This window comes from Monodelphis domestica, chromosome X (genome assembly GCF_027887165.1).
Source record: "Monodelphis domestica isolate mMonDom1 chromosome X, mMonDom1.pri, whole genome shotgun sequence".
NCBI classification, from domain to species: Eukaryota; Metazoa; Chordata; class Mammalia; order Didelphimorphia; family Didelphidae; genus Monodelphis; species Monodelphis domestica.
This window is the reverse complement of record NC_077235.1, coordinates 9,523,712-9,549,623: the sequence shown is the minus strand read 5'-3', so window position 1 is coordinate 9,549,623 and position 25,912 is coordinate 9,523,712. Positions and strand designations below refer to the sequence as shown.

General features: G+C 47.9%; 1 protein-coding gene across 2 annotated transcripts; it reads left to right on the top strand.

Moving 5' to 3' along the window:
- Positions 1–778: 778 nt before the first annotated feature.
- Positions 779–17,690, top strand: PLP1 (proteolipid protein 1). Of its 2 annotated transcripts, none has more exons than XM_007507776.3 (7): positions 779–1,430; positions 11,042–11,228; positions 11,954–12,215; positions 13,203–13,371; positions 13,953–14,026; positions 14,692–14,757; positions 15,473–17,690. In XM_007507776.3, the coding sequence occupies exons 1-7, from the start codon at positions 1,427–1,429 to the stop codon at positions 15,542–15,544; spliced, it is 834 nt and encodes a 277-aa protein (XP_007507838.1). In that variant the 5' UTR covers positions 779–1,426; the 3' UTR covers positions 15,545–17,690. The 2 variants fall into 2 exon arrangements, with proteins under 2 accessions (XP_007507838.1, XP_007507839.1); XM_007507777.3 differs by having other exon boundaries at positions 925–1,430; positions 11,954–12,110.
- Positions 17,691–25,912: the final 8,222 nt, after the last annotated feature.

Genomic DNA, 25,912 nt, shown 5'->3' with positions numbered 1-25,912 from the left:
AGTCCAGGAGCTCCCCTAGCACTTGGGGAACAGAGAATCCTTCTCCCTCCAGTAGTGTCTCATATCCATCCCCCTCTCTCCATTTTGCAGTCCACTAGTCGGCATCAGGCTTGCTCCTCTCCTTGCCCAAACCATTGCAGAAGCCTCCTAATAGGTCTCCTTCCACTTAGCTGCTGAACCCCAAACCCCTGGCTCAAGATGCTTCAGTGACTCCCTGTTCCCTGTAGGATGAGACGCTAATGGCCGGTTTGTTTGACATTTCAAGTTCTTTGGCTTAGCTTCAGCCTTTCTTTGCAGACTAACTTCACATGAATGGTCTCTTCCGTCCACTCTCTCATCCCTTCCCTCCCTCTCCCACCTCAAGTGTGCAGCAGCCAAACTGCCTTACTTGCTGGTCCTGCTAGCCAGGGTTCCATCAGCTCCTCTTCCTGTGCCTCTGCTCAGGCTGTACCCCATCTTTAGAATCCTCTCTTCTCATCTAGGCCTCCTCTTCAGGCCTCAGCTCAAGGGCCGGCCACCCCTCGCCTCCTGGACCCCTGTTCGGACAGTGCTCCCCACCTCCTGGGCCGAGGAGGGTCGCTTGGAATAGAGTGTGGTTGACCTAGTTGTGTCCAAGCACGGCCCCCTCCCCACGTAGGCTTGTTTCCTTTCACCTCTGGATCCCCAGGGCCTAGCACACCCAGCCCTTATACACAGCAGGCACTTAAGAAGGGCACCCTAGGGCTTTCGGCCTCTTGCTTTGCTTTGGGGCTGGGTGTCTCAGCCTCTGCCTTTCCCCAGGGTCAGGGCTTTCATGAGAACGTGAGCTCCTAGAGGGTAGGGTCCATTTCGTGCCCCAGCACCTGGCGCAGTGCCCAGTGTTTGCTGAGTGATAGTTCACTTTGGGCCAGGCAACTAGCCATTTTCCAGGCTGACCTGTGTTTGGGGTTCTGGGAGCTTCTCCTCTTTGGAAGGTTACTCCACCCCACCCTCCCAGTGCCATCGGGATGCCCGAATAACTTTCTTTCTGGCTACCCGCTAAGCTACAGTTTTTGGTGCTACTGAAGAAGCGTGGAAAAGCACACTGGCAGCAGAGAAGGGCAAATAAGCTGAAAGCTGGCAGCTCCGGGGGAGAGGCGAAGACACAACAAGTCCTAAGACTTAGAAGGGAGTATCCTGGAGTGGGGGGGAAGGGGAGGAGAGGGGGGCAGGAGGGAGGAGGAAGAGGAGGAGGAAAGGAGGCCTGTCCCTTTAAGGGGGTTGGCTGTCAATCAGCAAGCCCTTTTCTTTGCTGGAGAAGAGGACAAAGATATTCAGAGTGAAAAAGTAAAGGACGAGGAGGGAGAGGAAAGGAGAGAGCAGCCAGGATTCTCCTCACTGAAACAAGCCAGCTAACCCACAGCGGGATAAACAGCCAAGCCCAGTTGGAGTCCGGAGTCCCAAAGACATGGGTGAGTTTCCCAAGAACTTTGGGCAGTGATGCTCGGAAGGCAGGCTGCACTGGCCAGGGCTTCAGGGCAGCAGGCTAAGCTTTCCTACTTCCTAATTCCAGGTCCTGGGTTTCTGTTGGTCCTCGGACCAGAGCACTTGCTTTTGGAACCTTAGTGCCTCCTTTCCTGAGGGTGCCGTGTGCCTACTGCTTCCTTTCTCTCCATTTCAGCCGCATTTGCCCTTCTCCTTCTGCCTAGCTCCATTTTTCTGTCTTCCTCCTTCATAACTCAAAGAGCCTGAGCAGTGTCTGAGCCTCCCCTTCAGCTGGCTCCTGGCCCACAGAGCATGGCCCCTCTGCTGCTGGGCTCTGTAATCTCTTCCTGGGTTGGGAGATTAAAGGAAGGGAGGCTTGGCTCACAGCCGAGCCTGTGGTTGTGCCCTCTGGCACCTTCTCTCTCAGCAGGGGCTTTGGGGGTCGAGCTATGCCAGCCCATCTGGCAACCCAAGTGTCCTGCAGTAAAGCGAGTGGGCTTTACTGCTCTAGAAATGCAGGCTTCCTATAGGCAGGATGCCCCAATCACACGCAGCTCCAGTTCCCCAGACTTTTGTGTTAAAGGGCTTAGTAAGGTCTCAGTAGGATGGGCAGCAATAAAGAGAGGAAAGGAGCATGTATCCAGTCCTTACTATGTGCCAAGCACTGTGCTAGGTTTAGCTTATTTAAAAAACAACACCCCTGGGAGGCGAGTGCTATCGTTAACCTCATTTTACAGATGAGAAAACTGAGAGACAGAAGAAAAGTGACTTGCCCGTGGTCACATAGTTACTAAGTGTCTGAGTCCACATTTGAACTCGGGTCTTTCTGATTCTAGGCCCAGCCCTCTATCCACTGTGCCATCTAGTTGCCTCAGTGTACAGAGTTGTGTCTTTGCAGACCTTGTTCAAGTAGAAGAATGTCATGGAAAGAGATCTGGCAGAGGAATCGAGAGTTCCCAGTTCTGTCGCTCACTAATTGTGCCACCTTGGTCAAGTCACTCTTTGGGCCTCAGTGGCCTCCTGTAAAAGGAAATATTTGGATGCCCTCATTTCTAAGGTCCTTTATTGCCTTGGACCTCAGCCTTCACTTTCCCTATCTGTAAAATTAAGTAATTGGTTTAGATGGCCTCTAACAGTCCTTTCAGCCTTTATGGGGTGGTGTAGAGAAATCAGGCAAGAGTTGGGGAGGATCTGGGTTTGCATCCTACCTCTGACACATCTAGTGGAGAAAGTCCCTCAACTTCCCTGAGCCTTAGTTTTCTCCTGTGTAAAATGGGGCTAATAATGGCATCTCCCTCCCAGGGTTGTTGTGAGATTTAAGAGAGATAGATAATCTGCAGAAAAGTGCTAGAGAAATGTGGGCATCCATTTCCTCACTTAGAACATGGGGATGATAATAATTGCTCTGGCCCTCCCTCCCCCAATAGGGTTGTCAATAGTATTAAACAGTGCAGTGAACGGGAAGATTCCTGTCAGCCCGTGACAGCCTGACTTCTAGGCTGGCTCTGACGCCTTTCCAGAATGACCTCTTGGAGCATTCTAGGTGTTGGTGTCAGAAACCACAGCAGTGACTTGGGGGACAAGTGGGATGCTGGACTCTGGTCCTCGGAGACCCCAGGGACTTGCCGTATGGGCTAGGGAAAAGAGGACAGGTTCTAGATAGGAAGGGAAGGGGGAGAAGAAGCTCAATGCCTTTCCACGGGCCAGGAGCAGGCTCTGGATTTTAGCAGGACAAGATGACCTCAGTTAGAGGGGACTGCTAGACGGAGAGGCCTTAAGGTACTGGAACCCCGCTCTGGACCATGGAAATAAGGCCACCTTGCAGGTGATGCACAGGGTTGTGGCCCCAGCCAACTTATAGCCATGTATTCTTGGAACGGCCCGGCAGAGTGCTGGAGTGTCAGTCCTGGCCCCTGTGAAGGCTGCTACAGGGATGATGCCAATGACAGCACGGTACAATGTGGCTTTGGTGGGGGACAACGATAACAACAATTTGTGGTCATTAATCGCCCCTTTTAGAGCAATAAAACTTTGGCTCCCAGAGTCGTTCTTTAGTCTGTTGTCTGGGAATTGTGGCTGTTGCCCAGGTAACCAGATATCCTGTGCTCTGCTCCAAGGGCTGCTGTTTACCCAGAAGGAAGAGTGTGTGAGTGGGGTGAGCTCAGGAGAAGAGTCTGAAGGCCAAGGGTCACGACTCAGCCCAATACCCCAGAGCACCAGAGGATAAACTGAGCCCCATCACAGCAGACTCAAAGTTACCTGGGAGATGTCAGGGAGCTGAGAACTGCAAAGGGACCAAACCAACAAGTTCTCATTTAGCCAGTCCATTCCTGAGCTAGTATGCTTTTGTCCCTCCTCCCTACCAAGGCTGGTGACCAGTGAGCTCTGGGAGAGGCAGACAGAACAGCTGGGAGAGAGATTCTCCTCCTGGAAGGGAGGAAAGGCTTGGATTTATAGGCAGAGGACCTAGGTTCAGTTCCCTGCTTGGCTATCTACTACTTGGGGCATTTGGGGCTTTAGGTTCCCCATCTGAATGAGAGGGCTGGATTCTATGGTCCCATGAGGCAAGAAAAGAAGAAACGGGCCTGCTTTTCTGAAGGGATTGGCAGCTACACCCAGAGTTTCTGGATTTTTTGTGGGGAGAGGAAAGGGAAGGACAGGGACAAAACCTGTTTCCAAGCCTATTGGGGCTGGAACCTGTTCCCATAATCGTACGTAGCCTCCCTTCCCTGAAGAGGAGGAAACGGGCTCAGGGACCTGAAGGGATTTGGCCACTTTCTTGCAGGTCAGGAGTGCCTGAGCACATGGGTCTGCCCAGGCTTTCTCTGGACCACGTTCTCACTTCTGCCTTCCACCCACGGTACTCAAGGATGGGCAGAATGGGCTAGATGCTAATGCTGCCGGGAAGTCTGTCCCCAAATGGACAGACAGATCCTCAATGGAATACTGATCACCACCTCATCCAGCTCTCTTATTTAGTGATGAGAAAACCTTAGACTGAGAAAAAGGAAGGGACTTGGCTAAGCTTCCTCAGCAAACTAATGGCGAGGATGTCTTGCAGCAGATTGCCTCTGGGTTCACCCATTTTGGTCTCTCCTCTCCCATACCCCAGGCAGGCTTTGATTGGTCCCCAGAAGCCAGATACACTGCAAAGGCAGCAAATGAGGAAAGAACAAAGGCATGCAACGGGGAAGGAAGCCAGCTCCCAGATAAGGCTTTTTGTCTGACTGTGCTCTTCTTGGCAGAGGGCTTATTGTTTTTCTCTGCCTCTGCCTGCTGTTTGTTCTTTCAGGCCTAGAACCCACCCACCAAACCTCATCCATTCCCAGCATCAGTCACAGCTGTTCCAGCATCTTGGGCCTGCCATAAGCCCCTATGAAGAAAGGCTCTACTGATAGGGGCAGGTCCTGGGTGCTTCCACGGCTGAGACGAGGCACGCTTCCCTCTTACTGGAGTGTACCCCTAGGTTCCCTGTCTGTCCAATAGATGAAAGAGATAGACTAGGGATTCTGCAGGGCTGCTTTCTGCTGGCCCTGTCTTCCCCTTCCTTTGATGAGTTCCTTCATTGCTGCTGACCTTTCACCATTGAATCCCTCACCAAAGGGAAGATGGGGAAGGGAATGAAGGCTTGAGGATCTAGCTTCTGGTCAAGGTGATGGCTTTGGGGGGGAGTCCAGTCTTTTCAGGTTGGCATTGGTCTGAGTGATAGTCCCTAAATCTCCAGCTGGAAATATACTTTGTGACCCCTAGGTCATCATGCAGAACATCGAGGTGAAAGGTCTTCGGGTCCAATGATGGCTTACTCTGAATGAGACAAGGTTGGCCAACCAGGATAGAGAATTGGCAGTGAATGGCCTGTAGCCAGCACTGAGTCGAACTCCTCTTCCTGGCTTCCCAGAGCCTTTTGGATTGGCCACGGTCTTACACTGTCTTTTAATGTTTTCACAGGTTTTAGTCTAGCTGGAGAGAAAGGATCCCAAGAAAACAGAATCTTAGAGCTGGAGGGGACCTCAGAGGTCACCAAGTCCAACCCTCTCATTTTTCAGATGAGGAAACTGAGGCCCAGCCCCATGAAGTAACTTGTCTAAGGACTTACAAGATAGTAGGTGACAGAGCTGGGATTGAAGCCAGCTCTTCTGACTGTAAGCCAAATGCGCTTGAAGACAGGCACCAGGAGGTATCAATTCTTATCTTCGCCATTTCTTGGCAGAGTCTTCTCAACTGTTACTGTTCTTCACATTTTTGTCTTGCTTTAAAATTTGCGAAGCATTTTCTCAAATGATGTTAGGATGTAGGTAACGCAATAATTATTGTCTCCTTCTTCAAGGCCAGAGTACCTCACTCTATGCCAAGCTGCTCCTCATGAAATGGAAAGTATAGGGGACTGTGTTTCAGGAAGGACTTAGATGGAAATCCCATCTCTGAGCCTTCCTAGCTGAATGACCTGAAGGAAGTCACTTTATTCATCTCAGCCTCAGTTTCCTCATCCATACAATGGGAAGAATAATACCTGGAGTGCCTGTGTCACAGAGTGGTAGAGAGGCTCCATCCAGTATAGAGATGCGTGCTGTGACCATCAGGAGTCAGATTTTCTTGTATTATCCTGAGGAGTTTGAGGATATGCTGCCATCTGATAACTATCACATAGTTTCTCCTGCAGGTTCCTAAGACCAATGTGTTCTGACAAGACACACTCGGAAAACACTCTCCTAGATTCAAGCAAACCATTTGGCCTTTTGCACTGTAAATACTAGATACTTCCATTGGACCTCATCTAACCAGCCCAAGTAAGCCTCGGTCATAAGACTGAGGATTGACATGAGCATTCTGGGGGCCCATATTCCTGGCTTTTCCCATTTGGAGATGTAACTATGGCAGGGCTACTGGGGTTCTTTGCATGCTCAGAGTTTCTGGGCCCAGGCTCTCATAGAGATTCCTAGATGCCGCCTGCATTTGTCTTCATTCCTTTTTTATGGTCACATTGTGAATTTCAAAGGTGATTTTGCTGGTGCCTTTCAGGCTGCTTGCCCCAGGAGCCAAAGGTGCCAGTGGTGGCTCTGAAATCCAACTATCCTGATGCTGACTGACTTTGGTCTTGGGCTTGGTCTTGCTGCTGTCCCTAGTCCTGGTGCTGATCCCAGTGCTAATGGGCAGACGTGGGTTTCCACATTATGGAGGAGCTGCTTCTAGCTAACAAGCAATAGATTTCTCCAGTGCTGTTGATTTCAGTGGTGCCTTTGGATTTGGGGCTGAAACTTCTGCTTTTTCTCTTCCTTTGTTTTTAGCTGCAAATGAGGCACCAAGAGAGCTATGCTAGGGTGTTTGAGGTCTAGGGAAAAGGAGAATGAAAGGACATCATAACTGGTGTTGGCAAGTCAAATACCGCCTTCCCAGTTCAGCCTTTGCTGGAGCTGGGAGCATCCCAAAGGAAGATCTTCTGGCTATTCAGAGCAGCATACACATGCAGAGCAAATGTACTGAGCTGGGGAGTGGGGAGCCTTTTCAAGTGCAGCTTTGGTCCCACTGATTGTTACTGCATGGGCCTGCCCAGTTTTGGGCATTCTGGACAGTGGTTGGCAGTTGCTGTGGGTGGCACCCTTAACCCTCTACTTACCCAGAGCATTTCCATTGTTGTCTATTCCTCCCCCCATCCACCCCCAGCCCCTATAACAGAATCCTAAGGAGGCTGGAGAGAGGTGGCCCTGGTACAAAAAGCCCCTTTGTCCTGGAAATTGTTGAGGGCTCTGTCTAAGTCCTGACCTTGTGCCAGGGTGAGAAGGAAGCAGTGGGATCCCTGATGCCTCCTGGAATTGAAGGACCCTTCTTTAGAAGAAGAGATTAGGGGGGGCAGTTGGGTAGCTCAGTGGATTGAGAGCCAGGCCTAGAGACGGGAGTTCCTGGCTTCAAATCTGGCCTCAGACACTTCCCAGCTGTGTGACCCTGGGCAAGTCACTTGACCCCCATTGCCTAGCCCTTACCACTCTTCTGCCTTGGAAGTGATACACAGTATCGATTCCAAGATGGAAGGTGAGGATTAAAAAAAAGAAGAGATTAGGATGAGAGAACAACAAGGAACAGAGAGTTGGAGACACAGAAGGAAAAGCTCACCACTGTCCACCTGAGTCTCCTTTTCTCTTAGCTCAGAACAAAAAAAAAGGTGTGACAGCTTGGGAACAAGAAATATACTTTTCCTTTACTTCCCAGAGGCAGAAGACTCAATTCCAGGCTTGTACTACAAGGCACCATCTCTCTGGCACTCTCACACATTGTGTGGGCAAACAGAAGCCCAGGCCTACCCAAGCTCTCTTTTGAAAAGTTCTTGCTGACTAAACTTGTACTTCATTCTCAGCAGTGACACAACACTGGGCCCCAGCTGGAGTGCTGTGGTCACCCGTGGGCACCACATCTTAGAAGGGACATTGACAGCCTAGACTATGTCCAAAGGCTGGAAGCCAGAGGGGTGAGGACTAGAGCACGAAGGGCTTGATTTTATTTTTATGTTGCTCTAAAAAGGGCTTTGCCTCTTTCTGCGCTCATAACAAAGAACAAAGAAGCATATGGTTAGGCAAAGCAGACACATGGATTGTACAGAATAGTAAATGCCTCTGTAGTCTACCAGTGACACCTCTCCGCTTCAGATGACTGGCTGATGGCCCTATTCGGGTCAGTGCTTGAGCCGAGTTCCGGGGTCCTGCTGGTTTTTCCTTTATGTTCTTGTGGACATTCTATATGCGGGCCTCTTGGTCCTGCTTACTCCAAAGCACTTCAAATAGAATGAGTCTTGGGCTGCTTTATCTTGGAGAGCGGCACAAGGGATGGGAAGGCAAGGTTTAATCTCAATATAAAGGTCAGATTTCCAACCCTGAGTACAAGAGGCTGCTTCAAGAGCTACTGAACTCTTGGTCACTGAACACCTTTATGTAGAGGCGGGATAAAATTGTCAGGGATGGCATAGACCAAGAGGATTCCTGATCTGGGCAGATATCACTGTGGTGACAGATATGAAGAATATGGCTGGATGAAATAGTCACTTTAACCAGAGGCTGAATCCTTTCATTCTACTCCTACCACCACTAATAATAATAGCTCATATATATATTTAGCCCTTTAAGGCCCATAAAGGACTTTACATATATATGCTCTTATTTGATCCTTAAAACAGGCCTGACACACTCACCGTGGTTCAAAGGAAGAGGCCAAGGGAGCTTAGTTTGTTGCTAATATGACCACTTTTTTTGGTTTGAGTTGGGTTTTGAAGCCTAGTCTTGGGTATTAGGATGTGGGATTTTTAAATTTAAATTTAATTTTTCTTTTCAGTTCCAAATTCTCTCCCTTCCACTACCCACCTGCCCTACCAATCAAGAAGGCAAGAAATACGATACTCATTATATGTATGAAGTCATGTAAAACACAGTTCCCTGTTAGCCACGCACAGTCTACTCTTTGGTATGTTTGGAAGGCCAAGCCAGGGCTGTAGGGCTGATGAATAATTTCTCAAATCTCTGCTTCCCCTCTCTATTGAAGCCATCAGCATTAGGGATCTCAAAGGCCCCTTCCATTTCTGCCAGTCTCTGCTTCTTAGCCCCTCCTGGGTCTATTGGCATTCCAAAGATTCCAATGACTGTGTGTTTGCTCTGTGAGGGAAGGCAATCCCACCAGGATTTAGATTTTCACTGACGTTTCTGTAATGTAACTAGACTGTGCCAATTATCATGTTCCTATGGACAAGGCTGAAAAGAAAGTGCTGTGGGTCTATAGGAAATCAGGCAATAAGTTCCTTCTCTGCAGGCAGTGCATTTTGTTTCTGTTTGTCCTTTGCTTGGTCTCTTCTCTTTCACAGCCCCCTGGATGAAGAGGGCAATGGCTGGGGGCAAGCTCTCTTCTGCATTGAGTCACATACATATATTAGCTAACTCTGGTTGGGCCAAGAGACTGGGTTTGGAATTTTAGCCTCATCAGAGACTGTTGGCCTTTCAAAGACACCTGATTCTCTTCCTTTGGGAAATTTTTCTCACCACAGAAAGGAATTTCATGCTTTACTGCTTTCTTGCTTGGATAGGACCACAATGTGGTCCATTGGCTGCTGATATTGGCCAAGCCAGGATACAAAGAACAAAGCAAAATTTTAAAGAAATCATTAGGTCTGGAGAGAGCAGTAAGTACCCTGTTTGCATTTGTCAGTGCCATCTCCTCCCCTGGCAGTCATTTCTGCCTTCTTGGACTCTCTCCCATCTCCCTAAGCTAAGAAAACATAAACATTGTCGTGAGTGAACTCCTTCCAGATTGATGCAGCTCCCTAATCCAGGGAAGGCCCACCATGCCTCCTGGTGAGAAGGAGGAAAAGAGAGAGTGCTGGGTGTGAAGAGCTCTGAGCCCCTCCTCATGGGAGCTTCTGAAGGTCCAAGGCTGCTTGGGCCTGGGTGCCTAGCACAGTGTCTGACACATAATGGGTATATAATAGCTGTTTGAATTAAAGGAAAGCCTTGCTCTGACAATTTACTGACTGTTCAGCTTCAATCTCATCTTTACCTCTCTGCCACAGTCAAGAGAAGGACTCAAGAATGTGAGTGATTCTTTTTTATCACCTGTCCCTCTAAGCATAGCTTACATTGCAGTTACTCCATTTAGCCCCAAGGGACCCAGTCACACTCTCAGAACTCCTGGAGCCTTTGTCTGTACTGTTCATCTTGCATCTTATATCACTGGGGATCTAGTTGAACTTGCCAATTAGACCATAAGCTTCTCGAGGGTAGGATATACCTGAATTGTGCACTAAGTACTTGTTGGTTGAGTGTAAAAATAAACCAAGGGGACCAAAAGGAGAGAGTGAGCAGATTGAATCTCTCCCAGGTTCACCTTGATTTCTTGTGGGTCTTTCTAGGGTTTATTTTCCTTTTTGAGTTATGCATTTGATTAATGCATTTTTTTGGACTTTGGAGGAAAGCTGCCATTTCCCTTGTCTCATTCTGTCCCTAGACCAAGTCTCCACTAAGAAGAGGGTGAGTTAGTGTGTTTAGAATCTTGGAGGGCTTCTATAGTGCTTTGCTTTACCCCCTTGATGATTTGCAGATTGTTTTTTGGTTTCTTTTATATCAGTTCATGTAAATCTTCCCACACTTCTCTGAATTCTTCATAAGCTGTAGTTTGTTCAGTCTGTACTCAAGAAGCAGGTGTAATCTTTCCTTCAAGGCTGAATTTCTTGCCAGTTCTAGAGCGCTGAGTCTGGGTTTTGGGGGATCTAACCTGGAGACTTGATGTTGCTATTCAAATAGAGCTTGTCAGTCAGAGAATGGAGAGGTGTAATAGTGCCATCAGGATTGCCCTAAACCAGTGTTGGCAAATCCATGGCACGTGTGCCTCCATGTGCCAGAGGGGGCTGCTCTGTTCCGCCTCTCCACAGTGCCTGAGGACATTTTTCACATGCTCCACTCCTCTTCTCAGCAGTGCAATGTGAGCACTTCCTCCTTCCCCTGTCTGGGGTAATGCAGGGGTGGGATGGCTCACAGGCAGCTTGAAGGTACAGTTTGGGCATGCCATCTCCAAAAGGTTCACCATTACTGCCCTAAACCCTTGACTTCTGATCTCCTCTCTCTCCTAGGCTTGTTAGAGTGCTGTGCAAGATGTATGGTCGGGGCACCCTTTGCTTCCCTGGTGGCCACTGGGCTGTGTTTCTTTGGGGTAGCACTGTTCTGTGGCTGTGGACATGAGGCACTCACTGGCACAGAGAAGTTGATTGAGACCTACTTTTCCAAAAACTACCAAGACTATGAATATCTCATGAATGTGTAAGTATTTCCCTTTCTCTTTCCTGGAGATCTGCTCTGTGTCCCTCCCCCCATACCCCCATCCCAAACTGTGGCCAGAACTGGCTGTTAGAATTAGCCCCTAACATACCAACAGGTAAAAGAGCAAGCTGCCCACCTATCTTCTGTTTGCTCACCTATTTTCTGCTAACTTCTGCTCGGTGTGGTGAATATTGATTGAGTTGGACCTTCCATCAGGGTAGGTATGGTAGACTCAGGGGATGCATGTCTGCTGGACAGAACAGGGGCTGCTGTCCTATTTAGCACCTGGCTGTGCTCAGGCCCAGGGCCAAAGTATCTCTTTTCTCCCAAGCTTGGGTCTTTTCAGTGCGATGTTGTAGCAAGTTAGACACCCACTCCTTTCATCCTTTCTTCATCTCTAGCCCATTTCCTGTCCTAGCTCTTTTTGAGGTAGCACCCCGGAAGGGTTAGGACAAAGGAATAAAAGGAGTAGCACCTAGATACTTGAGAATGCAGGGTAAGTGAGGATGGTCTGTGGGCAGAGCTGGGTCATGCTTGTGCCACTGTGGACATCCTATCCTGTCTTTCTCTCCCTTTTTTTTGCTGGGGAAGCAGGGGGGAGCAAACATAGGTCCTTCTAAGGAGCATCTCTCAGCATCACCACGGAGCTCACTTTGCAAAAGAGGAGCTGGGCCCTGAATTAATAAGGCTTCTGTCCCCCCTTCTCTTTCTGTCTGTTCACCCAGGATCCATGCCTTCCAGTATGTTATTTATGGCACCGCTTCTTTCTTCTTCCTTTATGGGGCCCTCCTTTTGGCTGAGGGCTTTTACACCACTGGTGCTGTCCGACAGATTTTTGGCGACTACAAGACCACCATCTGCGGCAAGGGCCTGAGCGCTACGGTAACAGGGGGCCCGAAGGGGAGGGGTTCCAGAGGCCAACATCAAGCTCACTCTTTGGAGAGGGTGTGTCATTGTTTGGGAAAATGGCTAGGACATCCCGACAAGGTGATCATCCTCCGGATTTTGTGGGAATAACAAGGGGTGGGAGGCAGTCTGGGGTGAGCCTGTGGCCCTGTTCCAGCCTAATGCTGGGCCCTCTACAGGGGCCCAGCTGTCCAAGGCTGGAAGGGTGGCCACTCCGGAGCAAGAGGGTCTGGAAGAACGCGGTGCTCAGCTGGCTCAGCCTCCTCTTCCCATAGGTCCCTGGCCAAATCAGTTTCCAAAAGGACAAGGTAGTCTTGGGAAGTGATTGCTCAAGTAAGACATTTCTAAGACCTCTGCTGGCATGCCCTTTTTCCTCCTAGGCTAAGAAGCTGTTTTATCAGAGGCTCAATGAAACATGGGCCTCAGAGTGGCTCAGTTTTACATCTGCTAAGAGTTGTGAAGTGCCTGTGATATAAGTGGAGAAACAGTTGTGGCAATGAAGTGATGATTAGCAGGAGCGGTAGAAGCCAGAAAGTTCTGGTCTCTGGGCCCGCTTCTCAAATGACCTTGAAGGGTTTGGACTAGATTAGGCTGGGAGTCTGCAACAGTCTCTTGCTAAGGCCAGAGTGGTCCCCATGTTTTCTGTCAGTGCTCTAAGGAGCCACTCCCCCCCTGCTGCCAGCACTTGGCTCAGAAAAGTTGTTTGGGAGCCCCAGGTTCGATCTGCAATTGGCTTTGGGTTCTGTTTGGAGGCCAGAAGGGTCCCCAGCCGGGAACGTTTTCCAGGCTCAGCCTAAAGCAGGAGAAAAGATGGGGCACGGCTTTCTTTCAAGACCTGCTTCCGGTTTTTTGCACCTTTTCTGCCCAGGAACTAACTTGCAAACCTCTCTAACCCAGGGTGATAACTGTCCCATGCCACCTGGCAGAGGTGCCCCTCTCTCATCTCAATCGTTGGGAATCTCTGGTGTGTGGAACACACTGCTCAGGGGTCTCCTGGCTTGTGAGCCAGCTTTCAGATGTCTCTGCTTGGTAACCTCCTTTTCTTGGTCATCTGGGTTGTTTTTGTAGTTCGTGGGCATCACCTATGCCCTGACAGTTGTCTGGCTGCTGGTGTTTGCTTGCTCTGCTGTGCCTGTCTACATATACTTCAACACCTGGACCACCTGCCAATCCATTGCCTTCCCCAGCAAGACCTCAGCCAGCATAGGCAGTCTCTGTGCTGATGCCAGGATGTATGGTATGTAGAACCTCTTAGATGACATGCCAAGACATGAAACCCCAGGGCAGGTGGATGGGCCGATGCCCTTGTGGCTGTGGGGCCAACTGGCACCATTAAACCAGAGAAAATCCAATTCTGCAAGCATGTATTTAGCACCAAGAGGTAGAGAGCCCCTTCTCTTAGGAAGCTTACACAACATACACACAGCTAAGCCAGAGATCAGGGGAATTTGGTTGCCTGGGTTTAAGGCTCATTAAAACTCCCCCAGAAGGTAGATTCAGCTCTCTGCAAGCTTTCTTTTCAGCTTTTCTCATCCTGACCAAATAAGTTAAAGCCTGAGTAATTTTTTCCCTAGGGTAGGGCTTCCTTGAAGATAGCATAGCCGGGAATTTTCTAGCCCGCTCTTACTGCTGAAGGATATGTTCCAGTTGGCTGTTACCTCCACAGCAAAGTAGGCCCTTCAGGCCCACAGATTCCCAGTGGAGCATTCCCTTTTGTGCGCAGGGCACCCAAGGCCTTCCTCTTCCTAGAAAGAGCAGGCCTTCTTCGGGCTCTGGGCCTCCCCTGCACAGACCATAGCTCATTTTTGTCTTGCTCAGGTGTCCTCCCCTGGAATGCTTTCCCTGGAAAGGTGTGCGGCTCCAACCTTCTGTCCATCTGTAAAACGGCCGAGGTGAGTGGCCATGGAGGTTACTGGCAGCGAGGGCTCCTGCCTGTGGCCGTCAGCACAGGGCACTCTCAGCAGTGGCACCATGGGCTCATCTGAGTCACTCAAGGCTTGGGCTAAGTTGATTCTCCGTCCCTCCCCCACCCCCTTGCCGCAGAGCAATCCACATCTTGGAGGAAGGAGGCTGGGGCCCACTGGCCAAAATGGCTCAAGGGAGAGGAGGTGAAATGCTGCTTTCTGTCCTGGGGGAGAAGGAACTTGCTGCTGTTCTGGGGAAAAGACCACAAATAGCTCTCTGCAGTTTTGTTCACAGGTTTTGCAAAGCCAATCCAAACTTTCTTTGAGAAATTTTAATTTGATTTTAAGAAGAAATTCGGAATTTCTTCTTAATCCCTGCTGAGAGACAGAGAGGTGCTATGCCCTGGGGATGCAGGAGGGGAGTAATTCCCAGGGAAGAAGGAAGCGGGCTCATGGCGATGGCCATGGGCATGGTGGGATTTTAGGAGAGTGTTGGGCACCGTAGGATGTTCTGCAGGGGAGAGCAAAGAAGGCTCAGTGCATATCCCCACAAAGGTTCCCATGTAGTTGGGGATACAGAATGCACATGTGAGCCAACAGCTGGCCAACGTGTGCTGCTTTCCTGGCATTCATTACTGGCTGTTTCCTTGCAGTTCCAAATGACCTTCCACCTGTTTATTGCGGCCTTCATCGGGGCTGCAGCCACCCTGGTTTCCCTGGTAAGTATAGTCTTTGCATTATCTTGAGAAATGTACCTGAGGAGCTTAGGTGAGGGTTCTATTTGTGGGCAGGAAGAAAGGGCCTCTCTGCCTTCGGAGACAACTGTTGCAGGAAGCCACTGCTAGAACAAAATGGGGCTTACTTGCTTTAATCTGATAATTGCTATCAAGTCAGGAAAAATAGATGGCAAGAAGAAAGAGGATGTGCAGGAAGGGAAGAAGCTCTCAGGTTCACAGTCCTGAGGAAGAGTGGAATGTGGCCGTGGCTGGGCATGGGCCTCCACTGAGCACTAGCTTTGATACTGTGGCCAGGAGTCATACCAAAGAATTGTGCCAGAAATTGAGCCATCCAATGAGGCCTTCAAAGTACTCCTCTAGGCAAGCAGGCCAGGGGAACTATCAACATCTCTATCTCATTATAACCAGGAGAGAGGAGTCGTACAGGTATCATTCCCATTTTTCAGAAGAGGCCCAGTAAGGTTAATTAACTTGTTCATACTCGCAGCAGAGGACTGTACCTCCTAGTCAGAAGAGCTAGGTTCAAGTCTAGTGCTTGTTCCACTCTGCTTTGAATGTATGGGACCAGGCCACTTAAAGGAAGTAACTCCAAAGGCTTCCAGCCAAATCTGCGGGAGGAAGGACTAAGTAAGGCATATTGTTCTGGGTAAAGTGGAGAGCTTTCCTGATGATCCACACTCTCTTTTTTTTCTCTCAGCTCACTTTCATGATCGCGGCCACATACAACTTTGCTGTCCTGAAACTCATGGGCCGAGGCACCAAGTTCTAATCTCCAGGGCAGCACTTCCCTAGAATTCCCTTTCTTTATCTAACAGCCAGGCTCTAACCAGACAGCCAGGCAATGCTGCATCTCCCATCTTAACTCTCTGCCTTCAGTGCTGACTGGCCCTCCTTGTGTAATCATAATGTATAACAAGAAAGGAGAGACTCAATGCTGGAGGCCGTTCTCTATCATCTCCCTTCTGTACCTCTTTTTAAGCATTGGGCTTTTCAACTCTTCCTGCTAGAAATGGGAAATGGCAAAGAAAGGGACTTCCTTTCTTAAAGAAGTGTGCAATTTTTAAGCATCTCCCAAGGACCAGGTGGTACCTTCTTCACCAAGGTCCGTCCATTGATGGGGAAGAAAGGAGAGGGAGGGGGAGAGGGGGACGGAGGGAGGAAAGGAAGGAGAGAGAGAGAGAGAGAGAGAGAGAGAGAGAGAGAGAGAGAGAGAGATCGATCACTTTTTCATTACCCTACTTAGGGGCCAGTGATCTTATAATAGACAGTGGAACACTCTCTTCTCTCTTCTTACTACTATTTGAGAAGATGGGGGGTGGGGACTAGGGAGGATTGCCCCTGTAAACGTGAAAATTTGCCCAAGCCTGCCTACTGTAACTGGGAGAAGAGGGTCAGAGCAAGGATCTTTCAGCCATGGAAGGAGAGCACTGACCCTGATCTGATGGAATCTTTAAGCCTTAACTCATCTAACCCTACTTATAGCATAAGGGAACATGGTTTCTGTGCTGGTGAGGAGACCCCTGGCCTTACACACTGATAGGGAATGGAAACATTAAGCTCTTAGCATCTTATCACTAAATAACCGTGACGACAGAACAGCTACCATGACAGCCCAGTAGTTTCTAAGAAGTAGAGACGAACACGAACACGAGTTTGTGTGAGAGAGAACGATCCAAAGATAGCATTGGACTGACCATAGAACCGAAGACATCCCTCTGATGGATGCAGGCTGACTCTGGATTCCATGCCTCTGCAGGCCCTTCCCCCCATTAACTAGCTGTGTCTGATGCCCTCTATTTGGTCATGCCTTCACAATGGTGCTCTTTTCCCAGGGTGCAGTTTGTTGTAGTAACTAGTCAGTAACATGAAGATCTTGATTTGTTTCTGACCAGAGTAAATGTCACATTTCCCGATTTTTCTCTCGTTCTTTGCAACTTTGGTCTCGAGCCCAAAGGAGCTGCAGGATAATTGCTTGACCATTCAGGTTATTTTTCTTTTGCGGGAAAAGGGCCTGAAACTGTCATGGGTTCTATTGAAATATGGCCATCTCCGTGCAGAATGCAAGGCCACAGGCGGGGTCTTGGGTCGAGAACATTGCTAAACTGCCCTTTTGCTCCATGCAAAACAAACCTCTATTTAAAGAACCGACTTGGCCATTCTTTCTAGCCAGGGAGGGAAGATGTGATTTAGTACTGTCCTTTGGTATTTGAGAGAGAGAGAGAGAGAGAGAGAGAGAGAGAGAGAGAGAGAGGGAGGGAGGGAGGAAGGAAGGGGAGGGGGAGACAGGGAGCAGAGTCCAGCAGAACCTAAGGGCGTACTCTCCCCAAGGAGAAAAAGGACAGAGAGGAAGGCATCTGGAAGCTGGGCAGCTGGCTCCTTCATTTGCATCTTCTCTTCTTTGTGTTTACTTGGTAAAGGACCCATCTGGGGGTGCAAGATTTCTTTCTTTCTTTCTTTTCCTTTCAAAGTCCCTTCAGCAGCATTCAGGCACATGTGAGGTCTTTTGAAAAGGACAAAATATTTCTTCAAACAAGATTAGATAAACTGTGTGGGGGAGGGAAGGGGAGGGGAGAGATTTAGTAAGAAACCAATCAAGATCAAGAAAAGTAAAAGTAGTTAGTCTAGGCCTTGCGTTTTCTTTTGATTTAACTTAATAACCAACCTTTCCTCAACTTCCCTCCTATTATATATATATATATATATATATATCTAGATCTAGATAGATAGAAAGATAAATACCCCCCCACATTTATATGCCCACACACAGTATTTAATCAACTGAGAGTATCTTCTTCATTGCTGATTTAGAATTTCAACTTTAACATGCATAAAGGATAAAATGTTTAGAGCCTTCTTACAAGACGAATTTTATAAAATTAAAGAAAATAAATTAAAATTATTCTTGATCAAACCAAGTCCGTCTGAGCAAGTGGTTCTGTTGAATGCCCTCATCCGCAGGGTAGCTGGTGAACTTGGAATCAGACTGTGGAATGCTTTTGGGGGTGGCAAGTAGAGGGATGACAGGACAGATGATTCAACAGCAGCAGCAGGCCAAACCAGACCAGACCAAACAGACACTTGCACTGCTCCCAAGCACCTTTGCCTAAGGCTCAGAGGTCTAGCTGGGCAGAAATGTGATGGGGCAAGAATCCGTCATTCAAGGCCAAGGCAGGAAAGGCCAGAGTTGAGGACTCTCCTTTGAAGTTATTTTTATTTAACCCGCACAATTCTGCTTCATGGCAGTTAAAAATGTTCCAGGCTAAGCTGCTGAAAGTCAGGAGAAGAGACTATTTCCAGGTACTTGGCCCTGTGTGGGAGACCCTTGATTTAGGGTACTAAAACGGAGGGAGGATCTTTGCCTCAGTGGAGCCGAGCAGAGCTCCAGTTCCCAAGGAAGTCGTGTTCCCCAATTGACCCCCCCCCATTTGGCCTTGTACTTGGAGTCTGAGCTAGAGCTGGTTTCTGGTAATAGAGAGAACCCTTTGTTCCCTGGCCTCCCACATATCATAAACCTCCTTTGTCTGTTCTGAAAGAGCCCCCTTTGTGTTCGGAGCAGCCAGAGATCAAGATGCAGGGGGGAAACCAGAAACATTTGCTTACAGTTCTCAGGGGCAGGACACAGCAGTGGTCACAGTCATGCAGGAATAGCATGGAGAAGGCCTGGCTGCAGCCAACACACACTGAGCAGACCATATTTGAGAAACAACCTGATGGACCGACTGCGTGCTGTAGGCGGATGAATTATGAGGGTGCACCAAGGAGGTTAGGGTGGAGGGTGGGAATGGGGGTGTCATCCCACGCCAAAGCCATGGGAAAACAAAACTGTATTTTAGCCCTGACAACTTGTGACTTGCTACCCTGTCATCCTGCCTTACATGTGACAGCAGCATTCATGCACATAAACACACATTAAACTATATGCTGGAGCCCACAGCATGCACGTGGTCCAGGATTCAAAGAAGTAAAAGTTGCTTAACTGGGCTGCCTTCAAGGAGACAATCTGGGTGGCAAAGCCCACCCTCATATACCGCCCCCAGCCCCAGATTTCCCCTCTGGAATGTCCCTACTGTCAGGCATCACAGACTGCACTTCTTTGGCGCCAACAACTGAGGCACCCAGTACTAAATGATGCCCTGAAAAAAGAAGTCCATTTTCGGAAACAGTGGGGAGAAATCCTTATGGTGCTAATGTTATGGGCAGGAAGGATCCCTTTGGGGTTCGGGAAGGATACCTTTTGCAAGAATGCAAGACTCCAAAACTTGGCTTTAAAACAAAAGAGAGATTTATTAATTTAGGGAGTAATGTTGAGAGTGGCCGGGAGGATAACAAGGTGGAACAGCAAGATGGGGAGCAGTTCCTGGGAGGACAGCATGAATGGAAAGGCTGTTCCTCCATGGGGACAGCATGGGTGGAAAGGCTGTCCCCCAGAGGACATCAATTCTGGGGATTATATACTCTTTAGATGCTATGTCCTGGTGTGGACATGACCTAGAGTATTAGTCCCTCAGGCATTTGGGGGGGTGAGGTGGTCATCTGACTGGGGCCTGCCTGGATGCATAACGATTCATTTCTCTGTCCACCTTAAATCTAGAGGACAATCAAAGAGGATAAACATCTCAGGACCCATTGGGTATTTCTAGGTTAAGAGTCACAAGGATACAAGGGCAAGGGAGTTTCCCTGGTAATAGTTCACCTGGGTTTCTGGGGTACAGTGCCCATGTCACTAATAGCACACAAGAGCCCACCCCCCATAGCTAGGGCTCTTCTCTTTGTGAGGGACAAGAGTTGGGAGAGAAGTGAAGGTAGGGAGCAGAGGCTTGCTCAAGATCCCAGAGCTCCTGTGGGACAGAGAGGCTAGCAGGTGGCATTGCAACCCAAACCCTTAACTCCAAATCCAGCACTGGGCCATACATACCTCTGGTTTTCTGTAGGTGTGGGTATGATTGCTCACCCAGCTAGTAATTGGCAGAAGCAGAATGATAGCTGGCTGTAAGTATTTATAAGGATGTCACAGTGAAGAGGGCCAGCTGTTCTCCCCCAGAGGAGTGACAGGCAGAACAGCAGAGGGGCTGACTTCAGTCTGCAGGAAAGCCTCCTAGCAATCCAAGTGATCCCAGAGAAAAATGGGCTGCCTCAAGGGTCTTCAGTTCAAGGCTAGTGGATTTTTTTATGGGAATATCACAAAGGGGATGCTAATTTTGGCATATGTGCATTAGATGATGGCCCCTGAGGTCTTTTTCAGATCCACTCACCAACAAGAGATATCAAAGGATAACTTGAGCAGAGAAACAGGATGGAGATTTTGAAAGGTAAGAAAAAGAAACCTAGTGGGGTTGGGGGTGAGAAGAAGATGAAGATGAGAGTAGAGGAATAAGTAGCAGAGAAAGTCCAATGGAGAGTACACTTGGGAAAGGAGTGTCCCAACCTTAGTCCTTGCTGAGGTTGTGAGGGAGGGAAAATGACCTAGTTAAAGGGGTGCCATGCTAAAGGGCTAAATGGGGGTAACATTGGTGTGAGCCAGAAGAGGACTACAAAGTAAGGTTCAGGGATGATACCTTCCAAGGAAGAAACTCAAACTCTTCCCCCTGTCCCCACCCTGGGGATCTGCCAAGGTCTTGAGACAAGTCTTGCTGGCCCTCTGCTAGTTATGACTTTATCTTTCCCCATTCCCATCTAAAGGCATTAAGCTCCCCTAAATACTGGAGAATAATCATGACAGTAGGAACACTACTGTGGAGCCTTCTCCTCCTCTCGTCTGAAGGGAAAGAGTGCTAGTCAGTAACTTCTGGCTGAGGAAGATTTGCTGGGTTCTTGGTTTACTTTTCAGCTTCATTTGGGGCATCTAGAGTTATGGCCTGACCTTAAGAACTCTTTGTTGTTGATGTTACATTGGGTTTATTCTGGTGGTTCTCAAGCTTCTACTTCCTGACTTTTGAGACTTTTCACTACCATGACCTTGTGCAGTGATGGCAAACCTATGGTGCCAAAGATGGCATCCAGAGCACTCTCTGTGGGAACGCAGGCCACCCTCCCTTCCAATCCCCCCTCCTGGAGTTGATTACTAGAAAGGCAGAGGGACTCAGCAGAGTTATTCTCCCCCTCTCCACCATGCCTGAGGACATTGTTTCACATCCCTCATCCCTCTACCCAGCAGCCCAATAGGAACACACACGGGTATTAAACTGGAAAAAACACAGAACTCTCTCCCCGGAGATCCTTCCTCTGGTTCAACAGTTCCTCCTAGAGCCTCCATTTGAAGGAACATGCCCAGGCCAGCCATGTTAACTCCCTCATTCCTCTTTGGGCCTCAGAAGTGACTCTGTGGCCTTTATTCTCCACCATTCTCCAGTATGGGTACCTCATGTTCTAGAAGTGAGGCCCCTCCCCTTCACTGCTCTGGCTCTGTACATTCCCCTATTCCAAGATTTAGCTAATGACCTCTTAGCAGAAGCAAAATCATTCCTCTCCATGTATGCTTCCTCAGCTCTAGCCTGGACCCCAGGGCTGAGTGGAAATATCCTTCTGTCTGCCCTGTACAAAAGTGAAGGCTGCTAGAAAAGGAAGAAGGGAGCAAACTGAGTTTAAAGTCTGTATCAGCCACATCTAGGATAAAAAGGAAGAGGATTATAATGAGAAGGCTTCATATAGGAAGCCCTGCAGTCAACAAGCGTTTCTGGGAAAAACATACAAGGGTGAAAAGTCCCAGGCTCACAGATTTAAAACTGTAGAGGGCATCAGAAGTCTTCTAGCTGCCCCATTTTAAGAATTTAAGAATCTGAGGTCTGGATAGATTAGATGATTTACTCCAGGCCACCCAACCAGTAAATGCCTCCACGATCACATACAAAATGATCTGCTTAGCACCCTGTGATTTTTCCAGTCTTTTCCACCTTATTCCCCAACCCATAGTCCAGTGTCCAGTGACACTGGCCTCCTTGCTGTTCCACAAATCACACTCTGTCTGTCTGAAAGCTATGGGCATGTTCCAGGTCTAGAATGTCCCCCCCCCAATCTTTGAGAACTGGCTTCCTTCAAATCCCAACTAAAATCTCATCTTCTCCAGGAAGTCTTTCCCACCCCCTCCTGAATTTAACCCCTTCCTTTTCTTACTTAATTCCTATTTATCCTGTATACAGCTTGCTTTGTACATGTTCATTTGCTTGTTGTCTCTCCCATGAGATTACTAGCTCCTTGACTGTCTTTTGCCTCTTTTTGTACCCAAATTCAGCATCCTTTTCCAGAGTATCATACTGCCAGAACCAATGTAGTGAACAAACATTAAGAAGGGTTTCAGAAATCTGCAAGGGGATGTTGACTGGGAAAAATACATAACTATTAAAGAGTGAAAATCACTTTTTAATCAAGGGCAAAAGGGGTTCAGCACTTGGAGGCCTCAACACAGAGCTGCACACTACACACGACTGCAGAGTCTAAGGATTGAACTCTGGACACTCTGGTCACTAACCCCTGGGAGTGCCCAAGGTAAGAGAAGGACAACTCCAAAGAGCCATTAAAGTTGGGGAGCTTAAATAACTTTCTAGGTAAAACTTGGGGGCTGAGGAGGAGAGGGACAGTTGATTGACTTTACAATGGTAAAAAAGGAAAAGGAGGAGTTCCAGACAGGAATAACTGTGAGGGGCACAAAAGGGAAAGACCCAGCCCAGGGCTGGGCCACCTTGGTAAAGGACTTTAGCCTAGGGTGAGAAACCATTGGACAAAAGAGGTACTTCACCCAAACTACCCCGATGTCTATTGTTAGCCTGAGACCAGTGAAGAAGGACCTTCCCTCAGGGAGAAAACTCCTGTGACAAGGTCAAAACCTGGGGTTTCTGCCTCCCAACTAAATAAACTGGGGACTTCTAGATTCTACTTTGACTGGTACAACCCAACAATGGATTCTTCCAGACCCCATTTCTTCAAGAAATAACAATAGAGTACCTGAAAGAAGGTCCAGATGGGTAATTAGGAAATTAGGTCAGACTTGATTCCTGAAGGTAGAGCTGAGGGTATTATATAAAGAAGGAGATGGCCAAAAAAGTCCAAAAGAGAAACAAAATTTCAAAAGATAGAATGCAAAAAGAGAATGACAGATTTGGATTTACAAAACTAAGAAATGAAGGATGAAAATTAATTGAACAAAAGCAAATGATAAGATTGGCCAAACATATGAAAACACATCAAAGCTGGAAAACAGAACAAAAATAGGACGAAACCCAAGGAAAAAACCCAAGAATTATAGAAACATGGTGAAATAAAAGTCTATATATCCTACTTAAGGAAATAATTCTGGAAAATTGTTAAGCAATAATAGGAGATTAACTTCATATTCCAGATCTAGAGCTGGGAATGTACAAGCCATCTAGTTCTCTCTCTCCATTTCACAGCTGAGGAAATTGAGGTCCATACATGTTAACTGATTTTCTCAAGGTCACATGGGCAGTAAGTGGAAGAGACAGAATGTGAATCCAGGGCTTTTGACTTTATCCCCTGCAAACCTTTCCCCTGTACACAAGCTAGGCAGACAGAAATAGAAAACCAAGAAACTGGGGACCAAAATAGAGACCCTCAACATTAGCCTACCAGTGGGCAGCCTGTGCTTCTCCATTGCCCTCTAGGTAATGAATTTCATCTATATTTCTATAAAGAATGGTTGTTTTTTTCTGTATGGCAGCAAGATAAAGAATACCATGGCCTCTAGAGATGTACTGATAAATCAAACTATCAAAGATCTACTTCATAGAACTTGAATTTTCAAAAATCATTTTTGAGAACAAACATTTGAGAATCCCCAGGACAGTGATAAAAGAAAAAGTAGGAACTGAGGCAACATAGTATATTACTAGATCTCAACCTGTATTCAAAAGCAATTGTCATCACAAATATTTGATACTAGTTACAAAATAGAAAAAGAGCTCAAGGGAACAACACTGATAAACAAGATACAGAAATAATCAAACACAGGGGCCTACGGTTAGATAAACCCAAGAACAAAACCTTTTTTGAGAAGAACTTTTATTTGATAAGAACTATCTAGAAAAAGCAACTTATACTAGGCAGCACAATTAGCTACAAATAGATATCTAACTAAACATTCCAAGTTACAACAGCTCAAAAGATCCAGTTATGAAAGGGAGTTCCCTTTACAACAATCGAGGAAAGTCCACAAACTGACACAGGTGAGTTATCATAAAAGATCAAATAAATAATTTTGAATATACAAAATTCAAAAGACTTTTAACAAACAAAAGTGATATGCCTACCCTACAAGCATGAAGGCCTGAGCTTCCTATCAATTCTCTCTCAAGTTTGATGTCCCAAGATGCATAGAGAATTGGCAGCAACATGTTACACTTGTCAACATGGAATCTAGGCATCCCAAACTTGTGGCCTAGTGGGATCTGGTGAACCCCTGGTTTCAGGACTAGCTTATAGGTTGGAGACCCCAAAGTTTGTACTTGTTCCCTGTTCCCATGGAAATCCACCCTGAAGGGAATCCCAGGCCAGCAGTTTCAGACTGAGAGGGGGACCCTCAGGTGAATGACAATCCTAGTTAGGTAGTCTCCCCTATTGTATCGAGACCCTTTCCCAAGAAGATCCACACCTGGCAGGGACCATTCTTCAGGAGCCATTGTAAGTAGCCCCCCTCTCTTAGACCCTAGCCTTTGGCTAGGATTCCTTTCCCAAGCTTGATTGTATCCTGTCAGGGATTTCCTTTGTAGCTATAGCAATGTCACTCATCCCTGCTCCTGGATTTCCCACAAGTGGTGGAGAGGTTCCCCAAATTCTTTTGTTCCTTGGAGTTGTCATCTAGCCTGGTGGCTCTCCCAGGGGTCAGTGACCAGGGCGACCAGAGTTCAATCCTCGTACCTGTGCAGCTCTGTGTCGAGGCCTCCTAGCACTAAACCCCTTTTTGCCCTTGATTAAAGAGTGTTTTTGACTATTTAATAGTTCTGTGTTTTTTCCCAGTCTACACACTAAAATCCATTTTCCAATAGAGACAGACGTGCTCTAGAGGTGGGAACAATTCCCCAAAGAAAGACAAACTGTTAACAACTTGGTAAGTGTCAACGTGGAAATCTAGAAATCCCCAGTTTATTTGTGTGCTTCAGGCATGCGCAGATGCCTGAGTTGTCTAAATGCTGCTCATAAGAGGCATGGATAGAGATCTGTGGAATCCCGTCCACTCCACTCCAAGGCACTGTTTGGAGTTTGATCCCAAAAGAATGTCTGTGAATATCCAAATGTGAGATTGGATTGGGAATGTACCATAAAACACGCGAGTGAATGAAAACTCCAGCGAGATGGCTTAAGTCAAAGCCAAAGAGGCCCGCTCTCACCCACACAGAAATCCCCGGAAGTCTGCAGGGAGGCAAGCTGAAAATGAAGGTCACGTTGAAGGACGGGCTTCCTCCATATGCCCTTAGCTTCCAAATTCTCTTTCTTGTGCTCTCGGGCATGTCTTTTCCCACAAAGCCCTCTGGCTAATTCTGCCCTGCAGCTCCGCCATTCTCTCCACCAGTCCAGAGACAAGCTCAAGGGGCAGTGTGCAAAATGTCCCAGGCCTGGTTGGAAATCTAGGTTACGCCCACATGTACAAAATCGTCCAAGTCACTAATAAGAAGAAAATATAAACTAGCACAGCTCCGGAGTTTTCCCTCGCACCCAACAAACCCTCAGATGATGCGAGATGTCAATTGGCAACATGGAAGGGATTGGCGAGAGGATTGTGGGAGGATGGGAGTGCGGGAGGCATACGATTACAAACCTCTCTCAAATCCCCCCACAAGTCGCTTAAAATAATGATTCGAAAAGAGTAGCAGAAAGAACCAAAAGTTGGGATAAAGCCGTCATCCGGCCTAGAACAACTTGGGAAAACTCGGCCCTCCCAGCAGTAGGAAGCCTCGGGGCAGATTTATCAGAATGAACAAAGAGAAAACCCTGAGGAATCAAAGAGCGAATTAGGGAGTCTATTTATACCACACTCCCACCCCACTGTGTGGGTTTGGACAGCTGATCAGGAAAGGGCAGGGCCTCTGCCGGAAGCTGATCTCTGTGCGCAAGCGTGCCGACTAGACACGGACTGCGCAGGAGCAGTGAGGCCTTCCCACGAGCAGGAGGAGTTCGTAGTTTCTGGACA

Coding starts and splice junctions, on each gene's coding strand:
- PLP1 (XM_007507776.3), top strand. Junction 12,216..13,202: donor GGCTAGGACATCCCGACAAG/GTGATCATCCTC, acceptor TTGTTTTTGTAG/TTCGTGGGCATCACCTATGC. Junction 13,372..13,952: donor TGCTGATGCCAGGATGTATG/GTATGTAGAACC, acceptor TGTCTTGCTCAG/GTGTCCTCCCCTGGAATGCT.